The following is a 27,173-nucleotide window of genomic DNA, read 5'->3' on the forward strand; positions in this document are numbered from 1 at the left end:
CCCGGAGCCGCTTCGGGCAACGGTTCCGGCTACAGAGGCGATCAAAGTTTTTCCATTAAAAGAATTCATAAAAAAAAACTAAAAGTCGTAGAGCAATGCGGTTTGTTCGATTGAATTCTACGGCTCTTTTTACATAATATATCAATTTTTCACAAGAATTAAAAATTAAAATTTTTTTGCCTAAATTTAGGGTAGCCATTTGTCATAGTGAAAAATTTTATTCATTAAAAAAATTCATAACTCGAATACTAAAAGTCGTAGAGCAATGCGGTTTGTTCCATTAAATTCTACGGCTCATTTTACATAATATATCAATTTTTCACAAGAATTAAAAATTAAAAATGTTTTGCCTAAATTTGCCATTTGTCATAGTGAAAAATTTTATTCATTAAAAAAATTCATAACTCAAAAACTAAAAGTCGTAGAGCAATGCTGTTTGTTCCATTGAATTCAGCGGCTCATTTTCTGTATTATACCAACTTTTCACGAGATTTAAAATTTTCAATTTTTTTGCTAACATTTCCTGAGTAAAAACACTTACCTTCAAAGAGGTGAAAAAATATTTTTTTAAACTCACTCCAGTAAATTTTTATGAACTTCTACATGTCTTAACAACCCACAAAAGTTGTTAAAAGTCCACAAAAAGTCCATATGTTCGATTTTTTGATGTTTGATTTTTTCAATTTTCGTCGCAAATTTTGTCGATTTTGGTACCCGGAACATTTCTCGAGCAATAGCTCCGGAACTATTAGAGATAACCCCATAAAATTTATTATCGTTGGAAAGCTCTTTAAATTATCTATTTTTTTCAAAAAAAAATATTGTTCTCCGACTAATAGTTTTCGAGCAAATTGCTGATAAATGCAAAAATTGGTAAAATTTTAAAAAATTCATAACTAAAAAACTATTAGGAATTTGGCAATTTCCTCGATGCCAATCGATTCCCCGGATCATTTTGCATGGGTATGGATCAAAATAGTTTCACTTTTTTAAATAGTTCAGTCGTAATAAAGAAAATAAAAAAAATAAAAAAAAGTTAACGGTTGTTACAGTAAATTCACTTCTCTTTTTTTTCAAAAAAAATAAAATAAATAAAGAAATACAAGATAGCAGCTCTCAAAGAAAAACTTCTATTCATATCTTGTCTGCAATATTGAAATCCAGGTTTCTGGAAATTATTGATTTTTTTTAATCAATAATTTTGCTTTTCAACTTTGTCGCTGAAGGTATTTTATAAACTTAACTGGCGCAGTCAGTAGGACTAAAAATTTGTTAGATTTTTTTGTAGCATCAATTTTCCTTCAAAGATTGATAGAAATAAATATTCTCAGTAAAAAAAGCAATATTTCCTTGGTCAGCAAAAAAAATTAACATTTTGACGAAGTACAATTAAAAACAAATGATGTTTTTTTGTCATAAAAACTAGGAACTGCAAAATTTCACCCAGACTTAAATCAGGCCAACAGGCGGCCATTTCACCGCTTTGACCAAACTTTGCTCCTTCGTATGATTTTTTAATCGCACAAAAAATCAGACTCAATTTGTTGGCAAAAATTTGCCAGCGTGACGAAATGTGTTGCATCTTTTCGCCTTGAAAAAATCGCGATAAACACAAAACAAACTATTTATTGTCTTTTGAGAGGTTATCGGCGTCCAAATCCGGCCAGGAACAATTCGGTGTTTTCCAATGCACTTATTTGTTGTTTTTCCAACCTTTACCCTTCCTTTGTAACTCCTGGCCAAAATTACACAATGCCCAAACATTAAGCAAGAAAATTATAGCCAAACGATACTGTATCAAAAAAGGTCAGAAAAATCGTATTTTGACACAAAAATTGTGAAACATAACTGATTAATTATCCTCAAGACAAGTTATTTGCGAACAGGGAATCCATTCATTAATTGTAATAATTACACACACGTGCCTCTATTCTACTGAATCAGGTGCTGGCGTATCCAATTCCAGATAAAAGAAACCAACGTCAAAACAATCCAATTGCATTTTTCTTGGATATCGAAATCTAAGGCGGCATGGGGCCGCATCCATGGTAACAATATTCCAATATCATGAATGACATCCATGGTAACACAAATAGATGATTTTCGTATTGAAATTTCGTCATCTAGTGGTCTATAAAAGTCGCAGATAACGCGATTGGTCTTCAAAGCAAGTCAGTCTCCAGCCAAGTGCTATAGTGTGTTTTGTTTTTCGTAGGTATGTTGCAAAAAATTCATAATCGGGGGTCACAGTTGTGAAAATGTCCTCCGGTTATTTCCAGTTACAAAACTCATCTTCTTATCACTAATCAATTGAGTAATTTCGAGTCTTAAAAATAGAAGGCTGTGCTTGGTGGCTTCAGTTTTGTTGGTTGGTTTGGTGTATCTGTGCAAACTTGCGTAATTTACAAAGTTGGACAGTTTAATACCACCTTTGCTAAAAGAACATACACATTAAAGTAAGTGGTTTTAAGACTAGGCCTTAAAAAACACCAAAAAACTGAAGATTACGTCATTTTTTATAAACTTGGAAATTTATTAAAAACTTTTTAATTCTAATTTAGCTAAAGCTTTAAAATTTTGTATACGACCCAAATTCACCATTTTGGGTTTGACTACATTATTTTCAAAATGGCTGAACTTCAGACGCCAACTTTGAAATTTGAAATAACCACACTTTTTTATTGCATTTTTAAATTTGTTAAACTGACTAAAGTTTACTGAGGTTGTCAGTATTTATCTGTCATAGTTACTGACATGTCATTTTTTTTGCAAAAATTTTTATTTGCAGTTTTGTTTAAATATCACAGTCCTTGAACCCTTTGCGATAAGTGAACAATTTTTTTTTGTATTTGTTAACCGAAAGTTCGATGAGCCTTCTAGAATTTTCAAAATTGTCAATTGGCAAAATTCAAGGCTACTATGATTTTTTCAAAATGGTTATCAAAAAACGGCTATAATTTAGTTTTTTAAATGAAACGACTTTATTTAGCGGCAATGGAAATAATATTGACATTTTATCGTAACTTTTATCAACATGTCCTGTTACAGTTACAGTGTTTGAAAAAAAATTACAAAAAACGGACTTTTTATTGGACTTTTTATCGCTAATCAAGTAGGCCTTGCAAAATCGTCAACAATTCAACATTTTATTCAGTTTTTAGGTGATCATAATCGAATAAGATGCAATTAATTATGGCTTATTAGTAAATTATGTAAAATTTTGAATTTCTTAAATGAAAATAATGAGCTAAAATTTCGTTTTTTGCGATTATTTCAAAAACTATAAGTGATATTGTTGATGAAAGTTAAAAGTCTTCTTAAAAATCGATATTTTTTTTATTGCAATTGAAAAAACAGGGTTATTCCATTTGAATAAACTGTGTTATAATAATTTTTTTATCATCATTTTCAAAAAAACGTATTAGCCTTGCAATTTGACAGTTGAAAATTTAGAAGAGCCTTCTAACCTTTGGTTATAAAACGCAAAATGAATTTTTTTTTATTGTAAAGGTTCAAGGACTGTGATATGTTGAATGAACTCCTGAAAAAAAATTCAAAAATGCAATAAAAATTCCAAAGTTTGTCCGAATTTTTCTTAGTTCCGAAAGCTCAACCATTTTGAAAATAATTTAATTGAACTCAGAATGGTCAATTTTAAAACTTTAACTTTTTTAAATATAGGAAGTGTCTAACCTCTTTATTTTTTATCTGTTTTATTGAATTAAACTAAAAAATATATCTTTAGGGCTTGAACTTTTTATGTAATAATTTAATGAAAAAATCGACCAATAATTTATATTCATATTTAGTTTAAAAACATCAGTGTGAAAAGCTACACCAAAAAAACGAAAAAAAAATACAAGGTGTCCTATTCAAAAAAACTGTATTGTAGCAAACAAGAAAAAAAAACTAGGTGAACTAAAGGAGAAAGATGTGATAGAAGACTATATTCGTGTAAATTAGCCACAATCTTTGGTTAATTAAAAAACGGGCTGTTTTTTCATTCAAATCGGCCAAGTTTGCACAATATCGACCCTGTTTCAGATTTGGCGCCGTTCCTCGTCCAATCGTCGGCCGGCCCGTCCCCCACGTGACCTGCGTCTTGTTATATAAGTGGTAGACTCCCACCATTTCGTCCTCTTTTCCACCAAAAGTTTTAAAGGTTGTGTCAGTGTTCGACCAAGGTTCAGAAAATGCCGGAAACGTCGCTCACCAACGGATATACCAACGGCCACAACAACATGTTTGAAATGGAAGACGGCTCCAATTTCCTCTTCACCTCCGAGTCGGTGGGAGAAGGACATCCAGGTTGGTATTTCTGGTATTTTTTCAACACCAACACGAAATATGGCGCTTGGTGCGCACGCTATTTTCGGAACGGGGCTTGAATTACCACAAACTGGCCACCACTTCGGCGATTTTGGGGCAAAACGCCCCAAAATTTGGCCTAAAAATGGTACCATCCAGCACGCGTCGGTTGGGGAAAGTGAGGTTAGGTTCATTGATCTCACGTGTTTTTTTTCGTTTTTCAAGGTTTTCGGGGGGCTCGGGGGTATTCAGGGGGGGCTTGGGGGCCAGGGGGCAGTTTTGGGGCCGTAGGCCCCAAAAACATGTATTGCGTCATTTGCAAAAAATTGCTCGGAGATAAGTGAGAGAAGTGTTTTTTTGGTGATTTTATCACCTTTTTGTTAGTTTTTGATTTTATTGGAGCAAAACATTGATAGAGAGGGCCATGATTGCATAAGAAGTGGTGCCAACATTTTTAAATAAATACTAAATTGTTTGTTTTCGTTTTTTATTGATTGTTATTGTCACGTGATGTCTGAATTTGGAGTGAAAGTGTTACCAACTTCACTAAAGAAATGCACAAATTTTTAAATATTTTACTTTGAAATTATTTTTGTTTGTTTATGTTGAGGCGCCATTTTATTGATTATTATTTTATTAGTATTAGTATATTACGTTTTATGATCAGAAAAAAACATATCTGGTCAATAATTACTTACAGGATAAATAGAAAAACATTATTTTTTGCGACCTTTTCAGCCAATGTTTTAAGAAAATTTCTATATTTTGCTTTTAGAAACTTTTTATTTCACCTAGAAGTGCCATTTTATAAAAGAGTTTTAAGTTTTAAATTAAGTTTTAAAAGTTTGGGGGCCAGGGGGCAGTTTTGGGGCCGAAGGCCCCTAAAACATGTATTGCGTAATTTACAAAAAATTGCTCGGAGATTACGTGAGTCAGTTTGAAAACACAAAAACGTGTTTTTTAGTGATTTTTATCGCCTTTTTGTTAGTTTTTGATTTTATTGGAGCAAAACATTGATAGAGAGGGCCATGATTGCATAAGAAGTGATGCCAACATTTTTTAAATGAATTACTAAATTGTTTGTTTTTGTTTTTTATTGATTGTTATTGTCACGTGATGTCTGAATTTGGAGTGAAAGTGTTACCAACTTCACTAAAGAAATGCACAAATTTTTAAATATTTCACTTTGAAATTATTTTTGTTTGTTTATGTGGAGGCGCCATTTTATTGATTATTTTATTAGTACTAGTATATTACGTTTTATGATCAGAAAAAAACATATCTGGTCAATAATTAATTACAGAATAAATAGAAAAACATAATTTTTTTTGCCCTTTTCAGGCAATGTTTTAAGAAAATTTTTATATTTTGCTTTTAGAAACTTTTTATTTCACATAGAAACGCCATTTTATAAAAGAGTTTTAAATTTTAATTTTAATTTTGTTTTGTGTAGAAGCGCCATTTTGTGGTTTTGTTGCAGCGCCAACTTTGTAATTCAAAAAATTTTTTGAACAATTGCACCAAGGAATTTTTTTTCCAGACAAAATGTGCGACCAAATCAGTGATGCTATTCTTGACGCCCACCTCCAGCAAGATCCTGACGCAAAAGTGGCTTGCGGTAAAAAAAAATCACCCCAGTTTGGACAAATTTAACGAATTAATTACAGAAACTGTGACAAAAACCGGAATGATTCTCCTCTGCGGCGAAATCACATCAAAGGCCGTGGTGGATTACCAGAAAGTTGTCCGAGAGACAGTTGCACACATTGGTTATGACGATTCCAGTAAAGGTATGATTTATTTTTTTTCTACGATTTTGTGTTTTTCTTTGCCTATTTCTTTGCTAATTTTCCGAAATGCTTAACAAAAAAAAAATACAAACACAAAAAAAAATTGGTAAAAATTCTTCGATTAGGATTGGACTGGCGTACGCTGAACCTTCTGGTGGCAATTGAACAGCAGTCCCCAAACATAGCACAGGGTGTTTACGAGAACCGTCAAGAGCCCGATATCGGTGCTGGTGATCAGGTATTGAAGATTTCTTTTGGGGGAAAAACCGACTGCTTTGCTTCTTTTCATGCTTGTTTAATTTTTCTCCAAACTTTTTTTTCGTACTAATTGACTGGACCATTGTTACCAACATAAACATGTCATTTATGCATGCACGATTTTACGCAGGTTTTGATTACAAGACGTGCAATGTGTTGTTGGCTCTCGATCAGCAGTCCCCAAACATTGCTGCCGGCGTGCACGAAAATCGAAACGAGGAGGAAGTTGGCGCTGGTGACCAGGTGATTTGATTCAGACATAACCCTTTGTTTCCTCATGTTGGTACAACTGACGCAGTCATTTTTGCATGTTTCACTAATCGAAGGCGGCGGGTGGTTCGAGTGTTGGTCTTTTGTTTATAAATAATACTTATCGCAGTTTGCTTTAGGCTGGTGATAAATTGTTATCAAGGCCAGTGAAGGTTACGAATTTTTTTTTCAAATAGCGACCAGTTCCTAATTTGGAAAGACCAACACTTTCGCTTATCGTACGATTGTCAGCTAAAAATGTAGCTCGGGTTATCAGCTCATTGCACACAACAATGTCCACATTCTTGCGATTTCATACGTCACTGGAATGTTCCATAAGTGTGCGAAATCAGCGGTAGCAAAAGGCGTTCCTATCTAATCAATATATTAGACAAGGGCAATGCTACTGGACATTAAAAAAATACAAAAAATCGGCTGATTTTTGATAAAAGTTTGATGACTACGTTTAAAAAATGGGCTTTAATCTAGACTTCTCATGTTGGATTTTTTCAAAGTACTCAAGCACTTGTTTTACTTTTGTAAAATTTTTTGAAAAAAAATAACATTGATATTTTTTATTTTATAATCTTTGTTTAAATGAATTAATAAAAAATAAAAAAATATTAATATATATATGACTTACATATAAATTATATATTAAAAAAACAATTTTTTTTATATATATATATATATATATATAATATATAATGATATAATAATAATGTATAATATATTTAATATAATAAAAAATAAATTTTATAATAATAAGAAACGTCAAAGGACTCTAGCACTTGTTTTATTTTTGTAAAATCTTTTGAAAAAAAAATAACATTGATATTTTTTATTTTATAATCTTTGTTTAAATGAATTATTTAAATAAAAAATAAAAAAATATTTATATATATATATATATATAATTATAAATAAAAAAATATATATATTATATATATTAAATTATATATAATATAATAAAAAATAAATTTTATAATAAAAAGAAACGTCAGGCTTATCAAAAATTTAGCCATTTTTTCTTTTTTTTTAATAAAAAAATCTGGGTTTATAATTCGAATTTGAACCCAGGGCTTGATGTTCGGCTACGCCACTGACGAGACGGAAGAGTGTATGCCACTGACGGTGGTACTAGCCCATAGACTTAACCACCAAATCGCTGAATTGCGCCGAAATGGTCAATTCTGGTGGGCAAGACCCGACTCAAAAACGCAAGTCACCTGCGAATATACCTTCGACCATGGCGCATGTATTCCGCAAAGGGTGCACACGGTCGTGGTTTCGGTGCAACATAGCGAAAAAATCACGTTGGAAGAGTTGAGAGAAGAGATTTTGAATAAAGTTATAAAGACTGTGATTCCCCCACAATATCTCGACGACCAAACTATCGTACACATCAACCCGTGCGGACTCTTCATCATCGGGGGACCCCAGGTTAGTCACTGATTTTTTTGAGCTACAACTTGTACAAATGTTTTCGCACAGTTTTTTTATCCACAAACTGTTATTACCAAAATTTTGACAAAAAATTAATAAAGGTGCCGTTTTGAGCGTTAAAATTACTGGATTGCTTGAAAACTTAAAAAAATATAAATATAAAGAAATTAAAAAAAAACTTGTAGTATGTGCGTTTTTCTAAGTGTTTTATAGAGATATTTGTCGAAAATGTTCAAAAATTTTCACATAAATCGATTAATAATTCAAATCAAGTGGCCATTTTGTTTGTTAAAAGCTTTTAAACTCACTTTTAAGCCAAGTTTTTTCGCCAAATTTCGCTATAAAAATGAAGTATTTTTTTTCTATATTTTAGTATTTTTTTTTTATTTTTGTTACATATTTTCAAGGCATTTAAACACGTTATTGAATCCCAAAGTCACTTTGTTCGAAAGATTTTAGCTAAAACTATAGGAATAATTAAAAAACAAACTCAAAAAATGACGTTATTTTGGACTTTTTTGAGTGTTTTAGTATAGTTTTTTACTCAAAAACTTGTAAAATTTTGTCAAAAAATTACTAGAAAAACTCATAAAAAAAATCAGTGAATTAAGTTAATAAGGCACCCTTTTTTTGTTTTTAAGAAGCTTTTTACATTGAAAATAATAATTTTTTTAATGGAAATTCACTCTAAAATTAATTGAAATAAAACGAATAATAGCATATTTAGATCTAAACTCACCAAAAAGTTAAAAAACTTATCCAAAAATGTCGTTATTTTAGTCTTAGAAATTTAGCAAAATTTTTAATTCAGAAACAAATTATTTTGCAAAGTTTCGGTCGAAAATCACTAAATCAAGTCGCCTTCAAAAAAAAATAAACCCAGTAATGGCATATAAAGTTACAATTTTGTTTTTTACAAGCCTTTAACCCTATTTTTACGTAAAAAAGTTTTTTTGCTGTAAAAATTCAACATTTTTATTCATATCTTAGTATTTTATTTAAAAAAAAACGTTATTTTCAACATACTTTTAGGGCATATAAACACGTTTTGAGTCCAAAAATCACTTTGGCCGTGAGATTTTTGCTAAAACTTGCCAAAAAAACGAGTTAAAACTTTGGTTATTTTAGTGGTTTTTGAATGTTTTAACACAATTCTTTTTTAAGAAACTTACTGTTTTGTAAATTTTTGTCTGAAAAGTCACTAAAATAAATCGTAAATATGTTATTTTTTACCTTTTTTGAGTATTAAAGCACGTTTTTGAGTTGTATACTTTGTTTTTTTTTGCGATTAATTATTACAACAGAGCAAGCAATCATTGAATTAAAGCGAAAATGACATTATTTTTGATTTTTCTTGAGTGATTTACGAAGTTTTTCAGCCAGAAACGGTCTTATTAAAAAAATTGCCAAAAATATTTCTTTTTTTTGATCGAAATTTACGCAAAATTACTGAGAAAAACCGACTAATAACAGCATATTTAGATCGAAATTGGCTAAAAAACTGAGACAACAATGCTATTTTACTTTTCGATGTTTTATAATTTTTTTTTTACTCAGAAACATAAGTATTTCGCAAAATTTCGGTCAAAAATCACATTTTCGAGTTAAATGTTTTATTTTTTGTGCTTTTTTTGATAAAACTGGCCAAAAAGAAAGCGAAGGTAAGTAAATAATTAACTCGAAAGAATTTAAAAAAATATTTTTTTTCAAACTTCTGGCTTCTTTTTTGTAAAAACGGCCCAAAATGTATTAATGATGGCAATTACATTTTGTTGGTCTTGTGTTTAGTCGAAAACTCAATTATTTCGATGAGTAACTTGTCAAAACTAACAAGAAGAACCAAATTATCTCGAAAATAAAATGGTTTTTGCTTTTTTCGAGTTTTTTAACACGATTTTTGGCTAAAAATATATTTGTTTCTAAAAAATTCCTCGAAAAACAAACAGAAAATCTTAAGTGTTTTTATCACCAAATCTCGATTTTTTCAAAATTTCTTTAAACGGTCCAAAAATTTGTCTATACTTTTCGAACATTTTTTTTGCTTGATTTTTCAAAAACGGTGCGAAAACAATTTGTGCGTTCAATTGACCAATCACATGATGTTCTTATGTATTTGCTACTCTTGAAGAGCCATGATGTAAACCAATAGCTGATGATTACGTCACAAACCGATTATTTCCTTACTTGTTTTCACAAGCATTTCAAAAACCTAACCGGTTTGTTTCAGAGCGATGCCGGTTTAACCGGTCGCAAAATCATCGTCGATACGTATGGAGGCTGGGGGGCGCATGGAGGTGGCGCTTTTTCGGGTAAAGATTTCACAAAAGTGGATCGTTCAGCAGCGTATGCTGCTCGTTGGGTGGCCAAATCGCTCGTTAAAGCCGGACTTTGCCGAAGATGTTTGGTGCAGGTGGCGTATGCTATCGGCGTAGCTGAACCTTTGTCAATCACTGTTTTCGACTATGGAACCTCGAAGCTTTCACAGAAGGAACTGCTTGCCGTCGTGAGGAGGAACTTCGATCTACGGCCGGGGAAAATCGTCAAGTAAGTTGCGCTCACTCGGTTTGGCAAACATTACGCTTGTTAAACAACACTGATTACGTAAATAACTATTCAACGGTTAATAGTGAAAGTTAAAAATAGCAGTAATAGGATAATATTATATAAAAAAATATATATATATATTTTTTGGCACACATCAATGTCCACGTTTTTGTGACTTGATTCGCTGAAATGTTCCATAAGTGTGCTAGAACAACCGGTGTGCGCCTATTCCTGTCTAAAAGCCACTTTAGACTAGGGCAAATCGCACCAGACAAAAAACCAGTTGTAGAAAAAAAACAGTATGTGATTTTTTCTTTTTTTTTATTAAGGGAGTTGAACCTTCGCCAGCCCATCTACCAGCGTACCAGCACCTATGGGCACTTCGGTCGCGATGGGTTCAGTTGGGAGAAGCCCAAGGTTCTTCGTCTCGATTGACCTTCCCCCCTCAGTTAATTTCCTTCCTTGCCCCTTCGTCCCTCGTCTTCTCTGTCGTAGCTCTCCTTAATTAAAACATGTCGTTCGAGCGGGTGCTATTGGACGTGGTACCGGCCTGTACAGATCACAGTAGTTACCATCATTTTTTTCGAGTTGGTACTACTGCAACTCTGTGTAGAGTGAAAGGTTCTGTTCCCGCTAGACTTGTTTTCACTCGACACCTTGTGTTGTGTTTACGAAAAAGAATCTATTTGGAAAAGAGCATTTGCGAAAACACTCCGATCTGTGCAAGTCCGGTTCTCGGGTGTGATTGGTTAAATAAAACAAATGACACATGATTTCGGCATTTATCAAGCTGCCACTAAAATTCTGTTCTCTTTTATAGTGTTCTTATTGTTATAATGACTTATACTGACCATAGGTGTAGATCTGTAGTGATAGGATACTGTATAGATTTTAAACGTGAATATTTAAATTATTTATATGGCGTGTAATATGAAAAGTCAGTCGATGGTGTACTTTATTTAAGTGCTATTTCAAGGAGCTTTCGTCATTATTTTAAACAATAAAGTGATTATTAGGAATTTGACTGCGTTTTCCTCTCTTTCTCACAATTTTTCCCACCGCCCCACGTTGGGCGCCATGGCCCCACGTTGTGCGCCATGGGTAGTTGGCTTGAAAAAAGCTTCGTAACGTGATTATCAGGAAATTTAACTGCGTTTTACTTTTCCCCGCCCCACGTTGGGCGCCAAGGGTATTTAGGTAAAAAAAAGCTTCGTAACGTGACATTTATTGTAGGTGATTATTAGGAAATTTGCGTTTTAATTTTCCTCCGCCCCACGTTGGGCGCCATGGCCCCACGTTGTGCGCCAAGGGTATTTAGGTAAAAAAAAGCTTCGTAACGTGACATTTATTGTAAAACAATGTTATAAATAAACCTTACGTGAACATCAATAAAGCAATCTCACTTGACCTAGTTAAATATCCCTAACTGATGCGTAAATAATAACAAGGTTAAAGGTATTGTATTGAAAGGCACTCTCCTATCTCAAGTCTTGTATATAGAAAGGGGTTAAAAACGCACGAACACGTCATTTATTACAGTCCTACCACAGGTTAGATAATGGAAGAACAAATATCGATATGGTGTGACTCTCTCTTCTATTTGGCTAATGACTAGATGCTAGCAGTATAATTATCCTAAGAAGCTGAAAATTGCAACTGGTTGATGAGAAATTCAAATGGCAATGTATTTGTTGTTAGCTCAGTTGTGTCGTGGTGGTGGTTGCAATTTTCATCATGTTTTGTTGGTTCGGTGCTAAATTTTCTCGACGTAATTTCCGGGGAAAGTACCGAAAGCTCCGGTACGATCGCTGGAACCGACGTACCAGCCGTCGTCGCATTTTTCAAGGACGTAGACGGTGTCGCCTTCGAGGAGCTCCAGCTCGTCGTCGTTCTGGGGGAGGTACTTGTACAAAGCGCGATAACTGAAAAAAAATAGAAAAATAAAAAACCAAAAAAAACCTAATAATAATCGTTGACTAATCTTCTGAATGAATTAAAACGATCAGAAACGTGATTTATTTAAAACTGACCAATCAGTAACACTTCCATCGCTATCTTGAAATTTGATTGGCTGAGCATCTGCTAGTTGATTTATTGGTGGGCTGTGAGGGCTTTAAAACAGCGAAATTCCACGTAATTTGGCAAAAATCGGGCGATGTTTAAAGCAGTGCCTTGTAATTGGCCTGTTTTATATTCGGGAGTGCATTCGCCCGTCAATATCCAATCACAAGCAGCTTGCAATTTTTTGCCCAGTAGATAAACACGGAGGAGGTGACGATTGCATTTTTATTGGTCGATTTACGCATTCGTGGAACAAATGAGACGGTAAACCGGCACTTGCCTTTCCCACGAAACTAGTTTTCGGCTTTGATGCGAAATGGACGATAATTATTACAATTTTATGCCATCTGGCGACAAGTCTATCTCGGGAAAAATTTTTAAAATACAAAATACAAAAAATGGCTTTACACAAATTTGAAAATTTTAATTTTCAGGTGTTTAATTCTACGAATTTAGAATTAATTTTTGAATTCTCAAATAAAGATTAATTTACGTAAATTAGATTTCTGAATTTGAAAAAACGGAATGTTTTGATGGTTAGAAAAAGTTCTAAAGTTATGTTTGACCAAACAAGAGAAAAAAAAGTAGAATCTACAGCTTCTAGTGACGGAAATTTAGAACAATTAAAGCTGTGGATTCCAAGATGGAAACATAAATCACATTTGAAACAATTTAGAAATTAGAAACTCTGGAATTTAGTGTTCTAAATGAAGATAACGAGCTTTAGAAAAAAAAAAAAAAGAAATAACTGATTCTAGGTTTGTAAATTTATATTACAAAATAAGTTCTAAAACTTATGAGACCAGTCCATTTAGACGAGATTTCTAAATTCTTATAAAAACGAATATCCTGTATGTGTGTTCTAAAACTGAATTTTAAAAAAACTAGAAAAATCTACGAATTTAATAACATGGAAGCATGAAGTTTTAGAAAAATTAGATACTTAAAAATGCAAGTTCTAAAATTGAGACTAGTTCATGTAGATCAGATTTCTAAATACAAGAACAAATGTCTCATACCTATATCTAAAAAGTTCTAAAAGTGAGCTTAAGAAAACTATAAAAATTGAGACTTTAACAGATTTCTGAAGTAAAGTATTTGCAATTTATAGATTTTAGAACTGAACTTAAAACTGAAATTACGCATTCTAAGAACACAGAAACACGAAATATAATAATCTAAGTTTTTAGAACAATTATGAACTTAGAAATACAAGTTTTTTTCAAGTTTTAAAACTGAAACTGGTTCATGTAGGCATAGATCAAATTTCTAAATACTTTTTATGTCTGAAAAGTTCTAAAAGTGAGTTTCACAAAGCTAGAAAATTCTAGAATTTGAAACAAAATTACGTATTCTAGAAACATCGAAACATGAAGTTTTAGCAAACTTACAAACTTAGAAAAGCAAGTTCTAAAAGTTCTAAAATTGAGACTAGTTCATGTAGATCAGATTTCTAAATACAAATTTCATATATCTAAAAAGTTCTAAAAGTGAGCTTCAAAAAACTACAAAAATTGAGATTCTAATAGATTTATGAAGTAAAGTATTTGCAATTTATAGATTCTAGAACTGAAATTACGTAGTCTAAGAACAAAGAAACATGAACTATGGTAATCCAAATTAGGAACTTAGGAATCCAAGTTTTTTACAAGTTCTAAAATTGAAACTAGTTCATGTAGATAAATCAGATTTCTAAATACGAAAGCAAATATCTTATATGTCTGAAAAGTTCTAACAGTGAGCTGCAGAAAACTAGTTCTAATTTCGAAATTGAGATTCTAGAAATTTCTAAGAAGTACTTACGGTACTGGTTCCGACTGGGTCTCAATATGCAGCGCCTGATTAACCGGACTTTTCCCCCCTCGACTCAACGATCCATAACTACTAACTTGTACAGGTTTGGCATGATAACTGCTAGTTAACTGGTTCGAGGACAAAGCTGGAGTATAGCTATGACTCCCCATGGACTCCTTCCCTCCAGCTGACCCATTCAGGAGCAAGGAATGGGCGGCTGGACTTGCCACCGGTTTGCTGCTTGGTGGTGGCGGATCACTAGGATCGATCAGAACCTCGACGTAAGAAACAGGGAAAATTCCCTTACGACCTCCGATTTTTCCTTCAAACCAATTATCGTCAACTCTTCTAGTAATTATGACAAGTTCTCCTTTGGCTAAAGAGAGCTCGAGGTGGGTTTGGGCCACGAAGTTGTACTTGGCTCTAGCTTGGCCTTCGTGGGACTTGCGAGGGGTTGATTTGGCAGTGTCGTAGGGGACGATCTATAACAAGGGGTCGGTATGGATTTTGACACTTTGCTCGATTTTGGGAAAAGTATTAATCGGAGGTGGGAAATAATAACAGATTCGTGATCCTTGGACAATTTTACGTAAGATAAGATATAGTTTCGGGGGTACCAACTGTTCATTATGCCGCAAAAAATTCCTAAAGTGGCGTCGACACTGCACTTTTGTGTTTTAACGACAACTTACCACGTTTTGACCGATATCTCGGAAATTACCAGTCGTAATGTAAAAATGAGGACAGATTTGAACTCCTTGGACAATTTTACGTTAGAAAAGTTTAAGTGTCAAGTCTTAAAGCTGTGCGTTTTGACAGAAAAAATTCGTAAATGTGTCTTTTGTTGCTTCAAGTTTTTACCACAACCAACCACATTTTGACCGATATCTCGGAAACTGCTAGTCGTAATTTAAAAATGAGGACAGATTTGAACTCCTTGGACAATTTTACGTTAGAAAAGTTTAAGTGTCAAGTCTTAAAGCTGTGCGTTTTGACAGAAAAAATGCGTAAATGTGTCTTTCGTTGCTTCAAGTTTTTACCCCAACCAACCACATTTTGACCGATATCTCGAAAACTGTTGGTCGTAATTTAAAAATGAGGACAGATTTGAACTCCTTGGACAATTTTACGTTAGAAAAGTTTAAGTGTCAGGCCTTAAAGATGCGCGTTTTGACGGAAAAAATTCTTAAATGTGCGTTTCCGTTGCTTCAAGTTTTTACCCCAACCAACCACATTTTGACCGATATCTCGGAAACTGCTAGTCGTAATTTAAAAATGAGAACAGATTTGAACTCCTTGGACAATTTTACGTTAGAAAAGTTTAAGTGTCAAGTCTTAAAGCTGTGCGTTTTGACAGAAAAAATTCGTAAATGTGTCTTTCGTAGCTTCAAGTTTTTACCACAACCAACCACATTTTGACCCATATCTCGGAAACTGCTAGTCGTAATTTAAAAATGAGGACAGATTTGAACTCCTTGGACAATTTTACGTTAGAAAAGTTTAAGTGTCAAGTCTTAAAGCTGTGCGTTTTGACAGAAAAAATTCGTAAATGTGTCTTTCGTTGCTTCAAGTTTTTACCACAACCAACCACATTTTGACCGATATCTCGGAAACTGCTAGTCGTAATTTAAAAATGAGGACAGATTTGAACTCCTTGGACAATTTTACGTTAGAAAAGTTTAAGTGTCAAGTCTTAAAGCTGTGCGTTTTGACAGAAAAAATTCGTAAATGTGTCTTTCGTTGCTTCAAGTTTTTACCACAACCAACCACATTTTGACCCATATCTCGAAAACTGTTGGTCGTAATTTAAAAATGAGGACAGATTTGAACTCCTTGGACAATTTTACGTTAGAAAAGTTTAAGTGTCAGGCCTTAAAGATGCGCGTTTTGACGGAAAAAATTCTTAAATGTGCGTTTCCGTTGCTTCAAGTTTTTACCCCAACCAACAACATTTTGACCGATATCTCGAAAACTGCTAGTTGTAATGTAAAAATGAGGACAGATTTGAACTCCTTGGACAATTTTACGTTAGAAAAGTTTAAGTCTCAAGCCCTAAAGCTGTGCATTTTGACGGAAAAAATTCTTAAAAGTGCCTTTCCGTTGCTTCAAGTTTTTACCCCAACCAACCACATTTTGACCGATATCTCGAAAACTGCTAGTCGTAATTTAAAAGCGAGGACAGATTTGAACTCCTTGGACAATTTTACGTTAGAAAAGTTTAAGTTTCAAGCCTTAAAGCTGTGCGTTTTGACGGAAAAAATTCCTAAATGTGCATTTCCATTGCTTCAAGTTTTTACCCCAACCAACCACATTTTGACCCATATCTCGGAAACTGCTAGTCGTAATTTAAAAATGAGGACAGATTTGAACTCCTTGGACAATTTTACGTTAGAAAAGTTTAAGTCTCAAGCCTTAAAGCTGTGCGTTTTGACGGAAAAAAATCTTAAATGTGCCTTTCCGTTGCTTCAAGTTTTTACCCCAACCAACCACATTTTGACCGATATCTTCAAAACTGCTAGTCGTAATTTAAAAACGAGGACAGATTTGAACTCCTTGGACAATTTTACGTTAGAAAAGTGTAAGTGTCAAGCCTTAAAGCTGCGCGTTTTGACGGAAAAAATTCTTAAATGTGCCTTTCCGTTGCTTCAAGTTTTTACCCCAACCAATCACATTTTGACCGATATCTCGAAAACTGCTAGTCGTAATTTAAAAATGAGGACAGATTTAAACTCCTTGGACAATTTTACGTTAGAAAAGTTTAAGTGTCAAGCCTTAAAGCTGTGCGTTTTGACAGAAAAAATTCGTAAATGTGTCTTTCGATGCTTCAAGTTTTTACCCCAACCAACCACATTTTGACCGATATCTCGAAAACTGCTCGTCGTAATTTAAAAATGAGAACAGATTTGAACTCCTTGGACAATTTTACGTAAGAAACGTTTAAGTTTCAAGCCTTAAAGCTGTGCGTTTTGACGGAAAAAATTCTTAAATGTGCCTTTCCGTTGCTTCAAGTTTTTACCCCAACCAACAACATTTTGACCGATATCTTGAAAACTGCTAATCGGAGGTCAAAAATTGAGACATATTTGAGTTTATTGGACAATACTACATAAGAAAAGTTAAAATTTGAAGTCTTCAAGCTGTTTATTTTGCCGAAAAAAATTTTTAAAGTTCAATTTTCAGTGCTTCAAGTTTTTACCTCAACCGACCAGATTTTGCCCAATATCTCGAAAACTACTAACCGGAAGTGAAAACCAATTACAGATTTGGATTCCTGAGACAATTTCCTATCAGAAACACTACACTTAGCTGTTAATTTCCCTTTGATACAATTTTTATTCTTTTGTTAATTGTTTTTTAATTTTTTTATTAAACTTTCGCTGGCCCACTAACCTCGACATAGTTGACCGGGAAAAGCCCGACCATGGCATTCAACTCTCCTTCGTACCAGTTTTTGTCGACTTGTCGTCTCACGTAGATGAGGTCCCCCTTACGGAAGGTCAGTTCTCTGGCTGTTTGTCCAACGAAATTATACAAAGCTCGAGCCATAAGTCTAGGTTCTGGTGATTTAGGACGGGGTTTAACTGGGGGTGAAAAACCACCGTCGAAGTCGTCGTAGCGGTTAAGGGGGATGGGGGATTTTTGCGAGGGGATGAAGTTGTCGGTGTGGCGGCGGTTATTCATGTCTTGGAGTTCCTGAAGGAAAAATACCAAAGTTAAAAAAAATTAAAAATTGATGAAAAAAAAAGGGTTTGTTTAATTGGTTATCTGTTAGAGAAGAGAAAGTTATGAAAGCGAGTGATTTCTAGTCATTTTCAAACACGTACAACAAAAAAATTAATTACGGAGTTTAAAAAAAATAGAAATCACGTCAAATTTTGGAATTTTTTGAAAAAAATCTGCGACTTTGCTCTAAATAAAAATAAAAAAACGCAAATTAAACCAGTTAATTATTATTCTGCATTAATTAACCTTGCCGTCTTAACGCCAAAACTAACTCACTTGTTAATACTTGCCTCAAGCTTTATTAAAAAAATCGCCACTCTTTCATCTCACCTCCTCTCTACTTACTTGCAACGACTTGCTAACCTGAAGATATTTTCGTCGACGTTCTTCCTGATAGATTTTCTTCATGGCTTCGGCTTGCCGATGGGCGAGCTCGTCTTCGCTCAAATATTCTTTGATTTCTTGCCTGACTGGCGTCTTGTAATGGATTGTCACTTCGTTTTCCACATATTTTCTTGGAGATTCTGAAAATTTGTGAAGAAAAATTTCAATTAGTAGCGGAATTGCAGCACTGAACCGTTATATTTAAGTACGAAATTGAGACATTTCGAGGTCAAGTGAATTCTTCGGCGTAGTTGTGTGTCATTAGCATTCGTACGTTGTGTGAAAATTCGAATTGTTTTGGTTTGATTACGAAACGGTGGAGTCTCACGAGATTAATTTCAGAAAAAGTATGTATTTTGCAAGGTCTTAAACCTCTGAAAATTATATAGTTTCTCAGTCTCAGTCTCTGTGATTTTTTTCAGAATTTTTCTACAAATTTTTATAATTAATTATTTGAGATATAGTAAAAAATTCTTTTAGCAGACTAACCCTGTATAAATGAACTCCAAAATTACATTTCCAAAATTAGGTTTGACAAAAGTTGAGACTTTTAGAATAACTGTAAAAGAGAAAAAATGCTCTGAAAATTCGTAAGTTTTAAGTTGAGTCTTCTTGATTCCACAGGGTGAGTCTACTAAAAGTATATTTTTACTACATCTTACTACATCTGAAATACTAGATTAAATTAAATGTTTTACATATTTCTCAATGTCTGTGATTTTTTCAGAATTTTACTACAATATTTTATAATTAAGTATTTGAGATATAGTAAAAAATCCTATTAGTAGACTAATCCTGTGTAACTAAAATCACAGAATTTCGTTTCTAAAATTAATTTTGTAAAAAGTTGAATCTTTCAGAATAACTAGTAAAAAAAAGAAAAAAATTTCTGAAAATTCGTAAGTTTTAGGTTGAGTCTTCTTGATTCTACAGGGTGAGTCTACAAAAAGCATATTTTTACTACATCTGAAATACTAGATTAAATTAAATGTTTTATATTTTTGTCAATGTCTGTGATTTTTTCAGAATTTTACTACAATATTTTATAATTAAGTATTTGAGATATAGTAAAAAATCCTATTAGTAGACTAACCCTGTGTAACTAAAATCACAGAATTTCGTTTCTAAAATTAATTTTGTAAAAAGTTGAATCTTTCAGAATAACTAGTAAAAAAAAGAAAAAAATTTCTGAAAATTCGTAAGTTTTAGGTTGAGTCTTCTTGATTCTACAGGGTGAGTCTACAAAAAGCATATTTTTACTACATCTGAAATACTAGATTAAATTAAATGTTTTATATTTTTGTCAATGTCTGTGATTTTTTCAGAATTTTACTACAATATTTTATAATTAAGTATTTGAGATATAGTAAAAAATCCTATTAGTAGACTAACCCTGTGTAACTAAAATCACAGAATTTCGTTTCTAAAATTAATTTTGTAAAAAGTTGAATCTTTCAGAATAACTAATAAAAAAAAGAAAAAAATTTCTGAAAATTCGTAAGTTTTAGGTTGAGTCTTCTTGATTCTACAGGGTGAGTCTACAAAAAGCATATTTTTACTACATCTGAAATACAAGATTAAATTAAATGTTTTATATTTTTGTCAATGTCTGTGATTTTTTCAGAATTTTACTACAATATTTTATAATTAAGTATTTGAGATATAGTAAAAAATCCTATTAGTAGACTAACCCTGTGTAACTAAAATCACAGAATTTTGTTTCTAAATTTAATTTTGTAAAAAGTTGAATCTTTCAGAATAACTAATAAAAAAAAGAAAAAAATTTCTGAAAATTCGTAAGTTTTAGGTTGAGTCTTCTTGATTCTACAGGGTGAGTCTACAAAAAGCATATTTTTACTACATCTGAAATACAAGATTAAATTAAATGTTTTATATTTTTGTCAATGTCTGTGATTTTTTCAGAATTTTACTACAATATTTTATAATTAAGTATTTGAGATATAGTAAAAAATCCTATTAGTAGACTAACCCTGTGTAACTAAAATCACAGAATTTTGTTTCTAAATTTAATTTTGTAAAAAGTTGAATCTTTCAGAATAACTAGTAAAAAAAAGAAAAAAAATTCTGAAAATTCGTAAGTTTTAGGTTGAGTCTTTTTGATTCTACAGGGTGAGTCTACAAAAAGCATATTTTTACTACATCAAAAATACTAAATTAAATTAAATGTTTTATATTTTTCTGAATGTTTGTGATTGTTTTCAGAATTTTACACAATTTTTTAAAATCAATTATATGAAATAACGTAAATCTTTTAGAATAATTATTAAAAGAAAGAAAAGAAAAGCTCTAAAAATTCGTAAGTTTTAAGTTAAGTCTTCTTGATTCTACAGGGTTAGGCTACTAAAAGCATATTTTTACCACATTTGAAATACTAAATTAAATTAAATGCTTTATATTTTTCTGAATGTTTGTGATTGTTTTCAGAATTTTACACAATTTTTTATAATTAATTATTTAAGATATAGTAAAAAATCCTTTTAGTTGACTAACCCTGTATGACTTAAACCTAATCTAGAGTCCAAGATTTAAAAAAAATGGAGTAATTTGTTTATCAGTTGCATAATAAATACTCATATTATTTATTCTTATCAACATTTGATATATCTATAATCTCAAATTATTTTTTCGATAAGCTAGAAAATGAAAAATGGAGAATATGATCGACTTTTAGTTACCTGACAAAAACGACAACGTTTTAAAAGCCATTTATTTAATTATTAACTAAATAAATTAAACGCAACCACAGCGCAATAAGTAGAACGAATAACACCGACACATTGACCGTCTTTCCATAGAATTTCTCTTTGCACTTTTCACGAAAATGTGTGAAAAAAAAACACGCGACTTAAGTAAACTTTGCTCAAGCATTACGTAAGAATCTATTTTTCCAAGTCAAGGTAACCAACATAAAATTATTAGTAACGTAAATACTTTACGATTAAGTCATACCTAACATCGTATTTCCGTTACACTCACTATTTACAAACTGTCACCGTGTGACCGCAATTGCCGTCTTTAGCAATATTAAATCCCCACTGACCGGAAAACAGCAGGTGGAAACGCGATATTTAAAAGCCTTGGGCTTCAAAACCACTTTTACCGCATTTTTTGGTGAAAGCAAAACTATTTACTGTACGGTATGGGGCCGTAAACCAGCGGAAAATTGGCGATGGTGTGCCGAAAATGGGCCTTTTCCTCCCTTGTGCCGGTGGAAGGGTTTTTTTTCCTCAGATGCACCACGTCCATTGCAAGCACTGATAACGTATCAACTGATCGATTTGTTATCGCGATTTATTGACAATGGAAGTGGAGGAAATGAGTGCTGTTTTAGGCGAGGTCCTTTTTTGGAAAATTGAATGACACATTCTATAATTTTTCCAAAAACATCTTTACGATTTTTTTTTGTTAAGGCTCGGTGCTCAAAGTAAAAAAAAACATAAAGCTGTAGATTCAGAGATTAGAATTTTCTAAATTCTAGCAAATTCAATCCTAAAATTGAGATTATAGAAAAATTAAAAATAAAAAATAAAAAAAAAAGTATAAAACAGATGAAAATGATAGAAATAAAAATATTGATCTAAATTATAAATTTAATGTTTTTTTTTGAAAAATGATACAAAAAAAGTTTCTAGAATTCTATAATTTACAATTAAAGGTCAGGTCAGGTCAGGTCAGGTCTGATGAAAATGATAGAAACAAAAATATTGATCTATATTGTGAATTTCAATTATTTTTTTATTGAAAAATGATACAAAAGAAGTTTCTAGAATTCTATGATTTACAATTAAAGGCCAGGTCAGGTCAGGTCAGGTCAGATAAAAATAATAGAAACAAAAATATTCATCTAAATTATGAATTAAAATTTTTTTTAAAAAAATGATACAAACAAAGTTTCTAGAATTCTATAATTTACAATTAAAGGTCAGGTCAGGTCAGGTCTTTAAAATTATATAATTTTTTATCAAATGTCACCATTTAGATTTAAAACTTTTATTTTTGTTAAGTTTCAAAATTAAAAAAGGAAAATTTAGAATTGAATTGATTGAAAAACTTATTACGAAAATATAGAAGCTAATAGATCTAGAAAAAAATTTCGTAATTAAAAAATAACAAAAAAAAATAAAAATAGAATAACAATAAAAAATAAACAAAATAAAAAACCCATTCTATAAAAAATACTGCATTAAAAATAAAAATATTGTTTTAAATTCGACATCGATTTATAAAATCATAGTTAAAGATATTGTTTTTTGTTTGAAAAATATGATACAAAAAAAACAAGATGCTTGAAAAGTTATATTAAATAAAAAAATTGTAACTGTGTTTTCCAAGACAGCATGAGAAAACAGGTACCTTATTAATCAAACTTTCGAAACTAGAATCAAAAAAGAAAGAAACGAAAGAAAAATTGTTTAAAAGTTTATGTTTTTAATTTTTTATTTTTATTTATTTGTCTTTAAGATTTTGGAATAAAAGACAGACTGTTGATTAGTGAGAGAATTGAAACTAAACTCAAAATTAAAAAAGCACAGTTTATTTAAAACTTTGTGTAACAAAATAAAAAAAAAACAAAAAAGTTTAATTTACAAAAAATTGCAAGTTCTACGTTTTCTAAGAAATCAGCAATGGAGTCTATTACAGAAAATAGATTCTAGAGAAGACATTAATTTTCCTTTAAAGGACGAATTCTACAGTAAAAAATCAATCATAAATTTAAAAAAAAAATTAAAAAAATAGACAACAAACTGTGGAAATCGATGAAGTAAATCACTTTATAGTTTCTAAAAATTAGAATCCATAAATTTAATTTAATTTAATTTAGAATTAGAATAAATTACAAATAAGAACTGGAATTGTAGAACTAAATTCCAAAAAAAAACTCTAGAAAAAAATTAGAACCGTTACGAAATCGTAAATAAAATTTCTGAATTTCTAATTAGATGTGGCGTTTAGAACATAATTGCTTCCAGAAGTTCTGAAAAGTTTTAATTTCTAAATTTAAAATTAAAATACAGTCATTCATAGATTTGATAATAGAAAATTTGAAAGATTTTTTTTTCAGAAAATCGGATCAGGTCTTTGTAAAAAGTCAAAAGTAAAAGATTCAAGAAAAGAGATTCTACAGTGAAAAAAATATAAAAGATAAAAAAACAAAAAATTAAATAAGAAATTCTCTAAAATGCTCAAAAGACATAGAAGCTTTAAGAAAACCTTAATTAATTTCTGATTTTTTAATTAAGATACACGTTTTAGAATATAATATATCCCTGAGATAGTTTAGAAGTAGATTTCAAAAATCTAAAATCTTTACCAAACGTCTAATCGCAATAATCATCTATAGATTTATAATAAAAAAATAAAAAAAGATCCAAATTTCATAGAATAAGAATGTGGTAAATAGAAAAAGAACCTTTCCTTCATTTTGAATAAAAAATATCAAATTTAATATGTATAGATTTTAGATCTAAAAATCTAAAATTTGAAGTCCAAATCCTTAGAACCTTTAAATGTACCTCGAAATATCCAAAAAACCATACCTTGCTGTAGACCTCTTGCATGGTGTCCTTTGGGCGGCGGTACCGGAACCTCTGGTTCTACACGTAACAATCGAATGAACAAAACGAAACAACAACAAAACATGCAAAAGCATTTGAACTATACCAACAAACAAACAAAAAAAAGTGTACAATAGTGTCTCTACTATCTTGTGTGTTTTTGTGTGTGTCTTAAACTTAATACAACACCTTTAAACGAAACTGTGGGTCTTTGTAACTTGGTCCACTCTTTGTACCTTTCAAGCCGTTTCTTCCCATCTTCTTGTTTCGGGAGAGGGGAAACGGACTTAGGACGGGATCTTAGCACTAGAGACGTATCCCTTGACCCAGCACTACCCTCGGGAGAAGACAGTGACCTCGTATTATCCTCACATTTCGGGTACTTGTGTGCAATCCAGGACGCCGCCAAATAGGGAGCTATATCCCTCAATTCCCTCAAGTTGGGCGAAGAAGTGAACATTTCGCCCAGAAGGGAAACATCGTCAAACCTCCTCCTCAATTTTTCAACCTCTCCCATCGGAACAGGAACACAATCCTCACCTTTTTGAGGTTCTTTGCGTGCGTAGAGACTCGCGATTTTACTGATGATGTTGATATGAGGCATGAAACGGTCCTCAGCTCTTAGAAACGTCGGCGAAACTACACCGCGGCGAACTCTACTCCTGCCACGGCCTACGTGAGCTGGATACTCGTACTTACTCCTCAAAAACTGCACGTTTTCGCCGATTTTGTGAAGGTTTGAATCGCTGTGGGAGCGTCCGTCGAACTTGCTCCTCAACCGGCGAACTTCGCCGGTTCGCACCTCAAAAAAAGGGGATAAGCTGCGACTTCGGGACGTTCCGTCTGATAATGAAGGGCTCGGTCTTCGCCCGAAACGCTCCCCGAAGAGTTCCTCAAAATCCTGGTTTGATTGCGACTTGACTTTGCTGAGGGAACAGTCAGGAGGGTCTTCCAGAGGCTTGTAGACCGTCGGAGAGTAACTTTCGACGGAAGCGTTCTCAAAAAACTTGACTTTCTCCTTGATTTCGTCCCGTTTTACCTCGATTACGGTTTGGGCGGAGTCGTCCGTACTACTCTTCGCCCCACTGTCGGAGTTCCGACGCACAGTCAAGTCGCTACTTGTCTTGGGGTTCGGTGGTACGTCAATGGAGCAGTCTTGTTGTTTTTGCCCGTAAATCTCACTCAATTGGTTCTTCAAGATACCAATCTGTTCATTTGAAAGACTCGACCAGATTCTACTACCAATGGCCCGAGTTAGGAGCTTTTCGTCACAATCGGCCCATTTTTTGGTCCTCCGGCCCTCGGATAACGACCGCCGTTCGACCATTTTATTGGCAAGACTCAAGACAGAATCGCCACGCCATAACGGCTTGTACGTATCGTTAATTGGCGGTTTTGGCTCAAACAATTTCAATCGTTCGAACTCCTCCTTGATATCATCAACCGACTTCTCCTTAATCCTCAGCCCCCGGTCCAGCTCGCGCTTCCATCGGTACTTCTCCACTTCCTTGGGACTGAACAAGAACCCCTTCTCCTTGGCATCGTGTTTCAGTTGCATGACAAGCGTTTCCAACTCTTTCTCCGCCCGTTCGCGCGTCCGCACCTCCTTCCACCTGTCGAAGTCGATGATTTCGCCTTCGCCACGTCTTCGCGGCGTCCGAGACGCTGCTGTTTGTTCCAAGCGACCAAAGCGTTCAATGGCGGCATAAAACTGGTTCAAGTCTCTAAACCGTGTGGATTTGCACGATTCCAGCGAACTGGTGCTGTGGCAAACACTGGGGCATGAGTAAAGCGAAACTTCAGGGATCATTGGTTGGCCCTTCAACTGCATGATCTTCCGAGTGGATGGTGAGCGTGGTACCACTTTGGGCGAAACGGGGCGACTTGTTTGGGAAAAGATCAGTTTTGGGGGAAGACTTGAGCTGCGTTTTTCGCCGTCGAAAGTCACACTTTTCGGGCTGATTGAGCGCGAACGCATCGCCAGGTCAAGACTGCGGAATTTTGAGTCGGTTACAGGACGTGTGTGCGTTAGGTAGACTTTCATGGCGCTTAGGGAGGGTTCCGTTCGTTTGGGCGTGGTCTGGCGAACGACTGGCGGAAGTGGCGAATCGCGCAGAAGCAAGTTTTGGAAGAAGTGGTCGGTTTGAATCGCTTCTTTTTGTTTTATGATGGGCGTGTCTTTCATTTTGGTGATGGTTTTGGGGCGACCAATGGTCGAGATCGTGGTTTTTTTCCCTTTCAGGATTTGTTTCCCCTTTTCTGTTATTCCGACTTTGATGGGAACGGTGCGTGAGGGTAGTACCACGTTGGTTTTCTTGTAGGTGGTTTTCTGTAACTCGACTGCCTTTTTGACCTCGTTTGGTGACAACAAATCGGGCGAACTTTTGATACCACTCCTGGTTTTGGGCAAAGTCAAGTCAAATTTTTTCTTCTCACTACCAAAGGTTTTCCCAGGCTGGGTAGTACTTCTCCTGGGTTTTGCATGTACACTGGTACGACTTTCGACCTTTCTGGTTTTCGAATCTTTAGTTGTGCTAACCGTGGAAACTACTTTTTTGACATCAGGTGTTCCTGTTACCACCTTGGATACCCTAATTTTGGGCTTGGTGCCCAACTTACAGGTGAGTTTATCACGCAAGTACTTCACGTTTGTGTCGGAAGTGAAGCACGTTTCGTGTCTGTGTCTTGGTTTTTCGCTTTTTATGGTCGAAATGAGTCTTAAGGTGGTGTTGTTTCTGGAGGATCGTCTCCGAGGTGGTGAAGGTGGTTTTTTTTGCTTAATGTTGGCAAAAACTTGGGATGGGTGTGGGTGTATGGTTACAGGGTAGCAGAGGATTTCTCTTTGTGGTTTGATGGTTTTTTTGTGTATGCGGATTCGAGTCAACGTTGGCGAGATCGGAAAGTATTCCATTTCCGGTTCGTCTGGAAAATCTGGCCGCGTTAAAATTTTGGCCTTGAAGAGTGTTAAAGTGTGAACGAAACGGAAGTGTGTCGATAGTTCAAATACTTTGAAGACAAACCTTGATCCAACACCGGGTTA

The 27,173-nt window shown here is 33.5% G+C and overlaps 2 protein-coding genes and 2 non-coding genes across 25 annotated transcripts in view; 3 read left to right on the forward strand and 1 right to left on the reverse strand.

The window, feature by feature from the left end:
- Window positions 1-2,074: 2,074 nt before the first annotated feature.
- Sam-S (S-adenosylmethionine Synthetase) lies at window positions 2,075-11,614 on the forward strand. Of its 6 annotated transcripts, XR_010334766.1 has the most exons (9): window positions 2,306-2,456; window positions 4,045-4,308; window positions 5,849-5,926; window positions 5,976-6,098; window positions 6,224-6,336; window positions 6,487-6,599; window positions 7,686-8,048; window positions 10,279-10,595; window positions 10,925-11,614. XR_010334766.1 is itself a non-coding variant. In XM_008200563.3 (8 exons), exons 2-8 carry the CDS (start codon window positions 4,194-4,196, stop codon window positions 11,028-11,030), a joined length of 1,215 nt encoding a protein of 404 aa, XP_008198785.1. In that variant the 5' UTR covers window positions 2,075-2,215; window positions 4,045-4,193; the 3' UTR covers window positions 11,031-11,614. The 6 variants fall into 6 exon arrangements, 5 of the variants coding, with proteins under 5 accessions (XP_008198785.1, XP_064213830.1, XP_064213831.1 ...); XM_008200563.3 differs by lacking the exons at window positions 2,306-2,456; window positions 6,487-6,599 and adding an exon at window positions 2,075-2,215; XM_064357760.1 differs by lacking the exons at window positions 2,306-2,456; window positions 6,224-6,336 and adding an exon at window positions 2,076-2,215.
- Mir3804b (microRNA mir-3804b) lies at window positions 6,870-6,970 on the forward strand. The gene has a single exon (NR_038619.1). It is a non-coding gene; the product is annotated as a microRNA mir-3804b (primary transcript).
- Window positions 10,733-10,811, forward strand: Mir3804a (microRNA mir-3804a). Its single transcript, NR_038618.1, has one exon. It is a non-coding gene; the product is annotated as a microRNA mir-3804a (primary transcript).
- A 311-nt stretch (window positions 11,615-11,925) lies between the features above and the next one.
- The window catches only part of CAP, a 45,443-nt gene continuing 30,195 nt past the window's right edge, over window positions 11,926-27,173 (reverse strand). For 15 of the 17 annotated variants that reach the window (XM_064357756.1, XM_064357755.1, XM_064357751.1 and 12 more), the window contains 6 exons: window positions 24,323-27,055; window positions 24,116-24,172; window positions 18,504-18,697; window positions 17,841-18,143; window positions 14,460-14,932; window positions 11,926-12,517 (listed from right to left, as the gene is read on the reverse strand). In XM_064357756.1, coding sequence (XP_064213826.1) covers window positions 12,349-12,517; window positions 14,460-14,932; window positions 17,841-18,143; window positions 18,504-18,697; window positions 24,116-24,172; window positions 24,323-27,055 — 3,929 coding nt within the window. In that variant the 3' untranslated portion in view covers window positions 11,926-12,348. The remainder of the gene's footprint in view (window positions 12,518-14,459; window positions 14,933-17,840; window positions 18,144-18,503; window positions 18,698-24,115; window positions 24,173-24,322; window positions 27,056-27,173) is intronic. The other 2 variants (XM_064357747.1, XM_064357746.1) reach the window with 2 other exon arrangements.

Source organism: Tribolium castaneum, chromosome 7 (assembly GCF_031307605.1).
Source record: "Tribolium castaneum strain GA2 chromosome 7, icTriCast1.1, whole genome shotgun sequence".
In the NCBI taxonomy this organism is placed as follows: Eukaryota; Metazoa; Arthropoda; class Insecta; order Coleoptera; family Tenebrionidae; genus Tribolium; species Tribolium castaneum.

Coding starts and splice junctions, on each gene's coding strand:
- Sam-S (XM_008200563.3), top strand. CDS start 4,194: ATGCCGGAAACGTCGCTCACCAACGGATATACCAACGGCCACAACAAC. Junction 4,309..5,848: donor GGTGGGAGAAGGACATCCAG/GTTGGTATTTCT, acceptor TTTTTTTTCCAG/ACAAAATGTGCGACCAAATC. Junction 5,927..5,975: donor TGACGCAAAAGTGGCTTGCG/GTAAAAAAAAAT, acceptor AATTAATTACAG/AAACTGTGACAAAAACCGGA.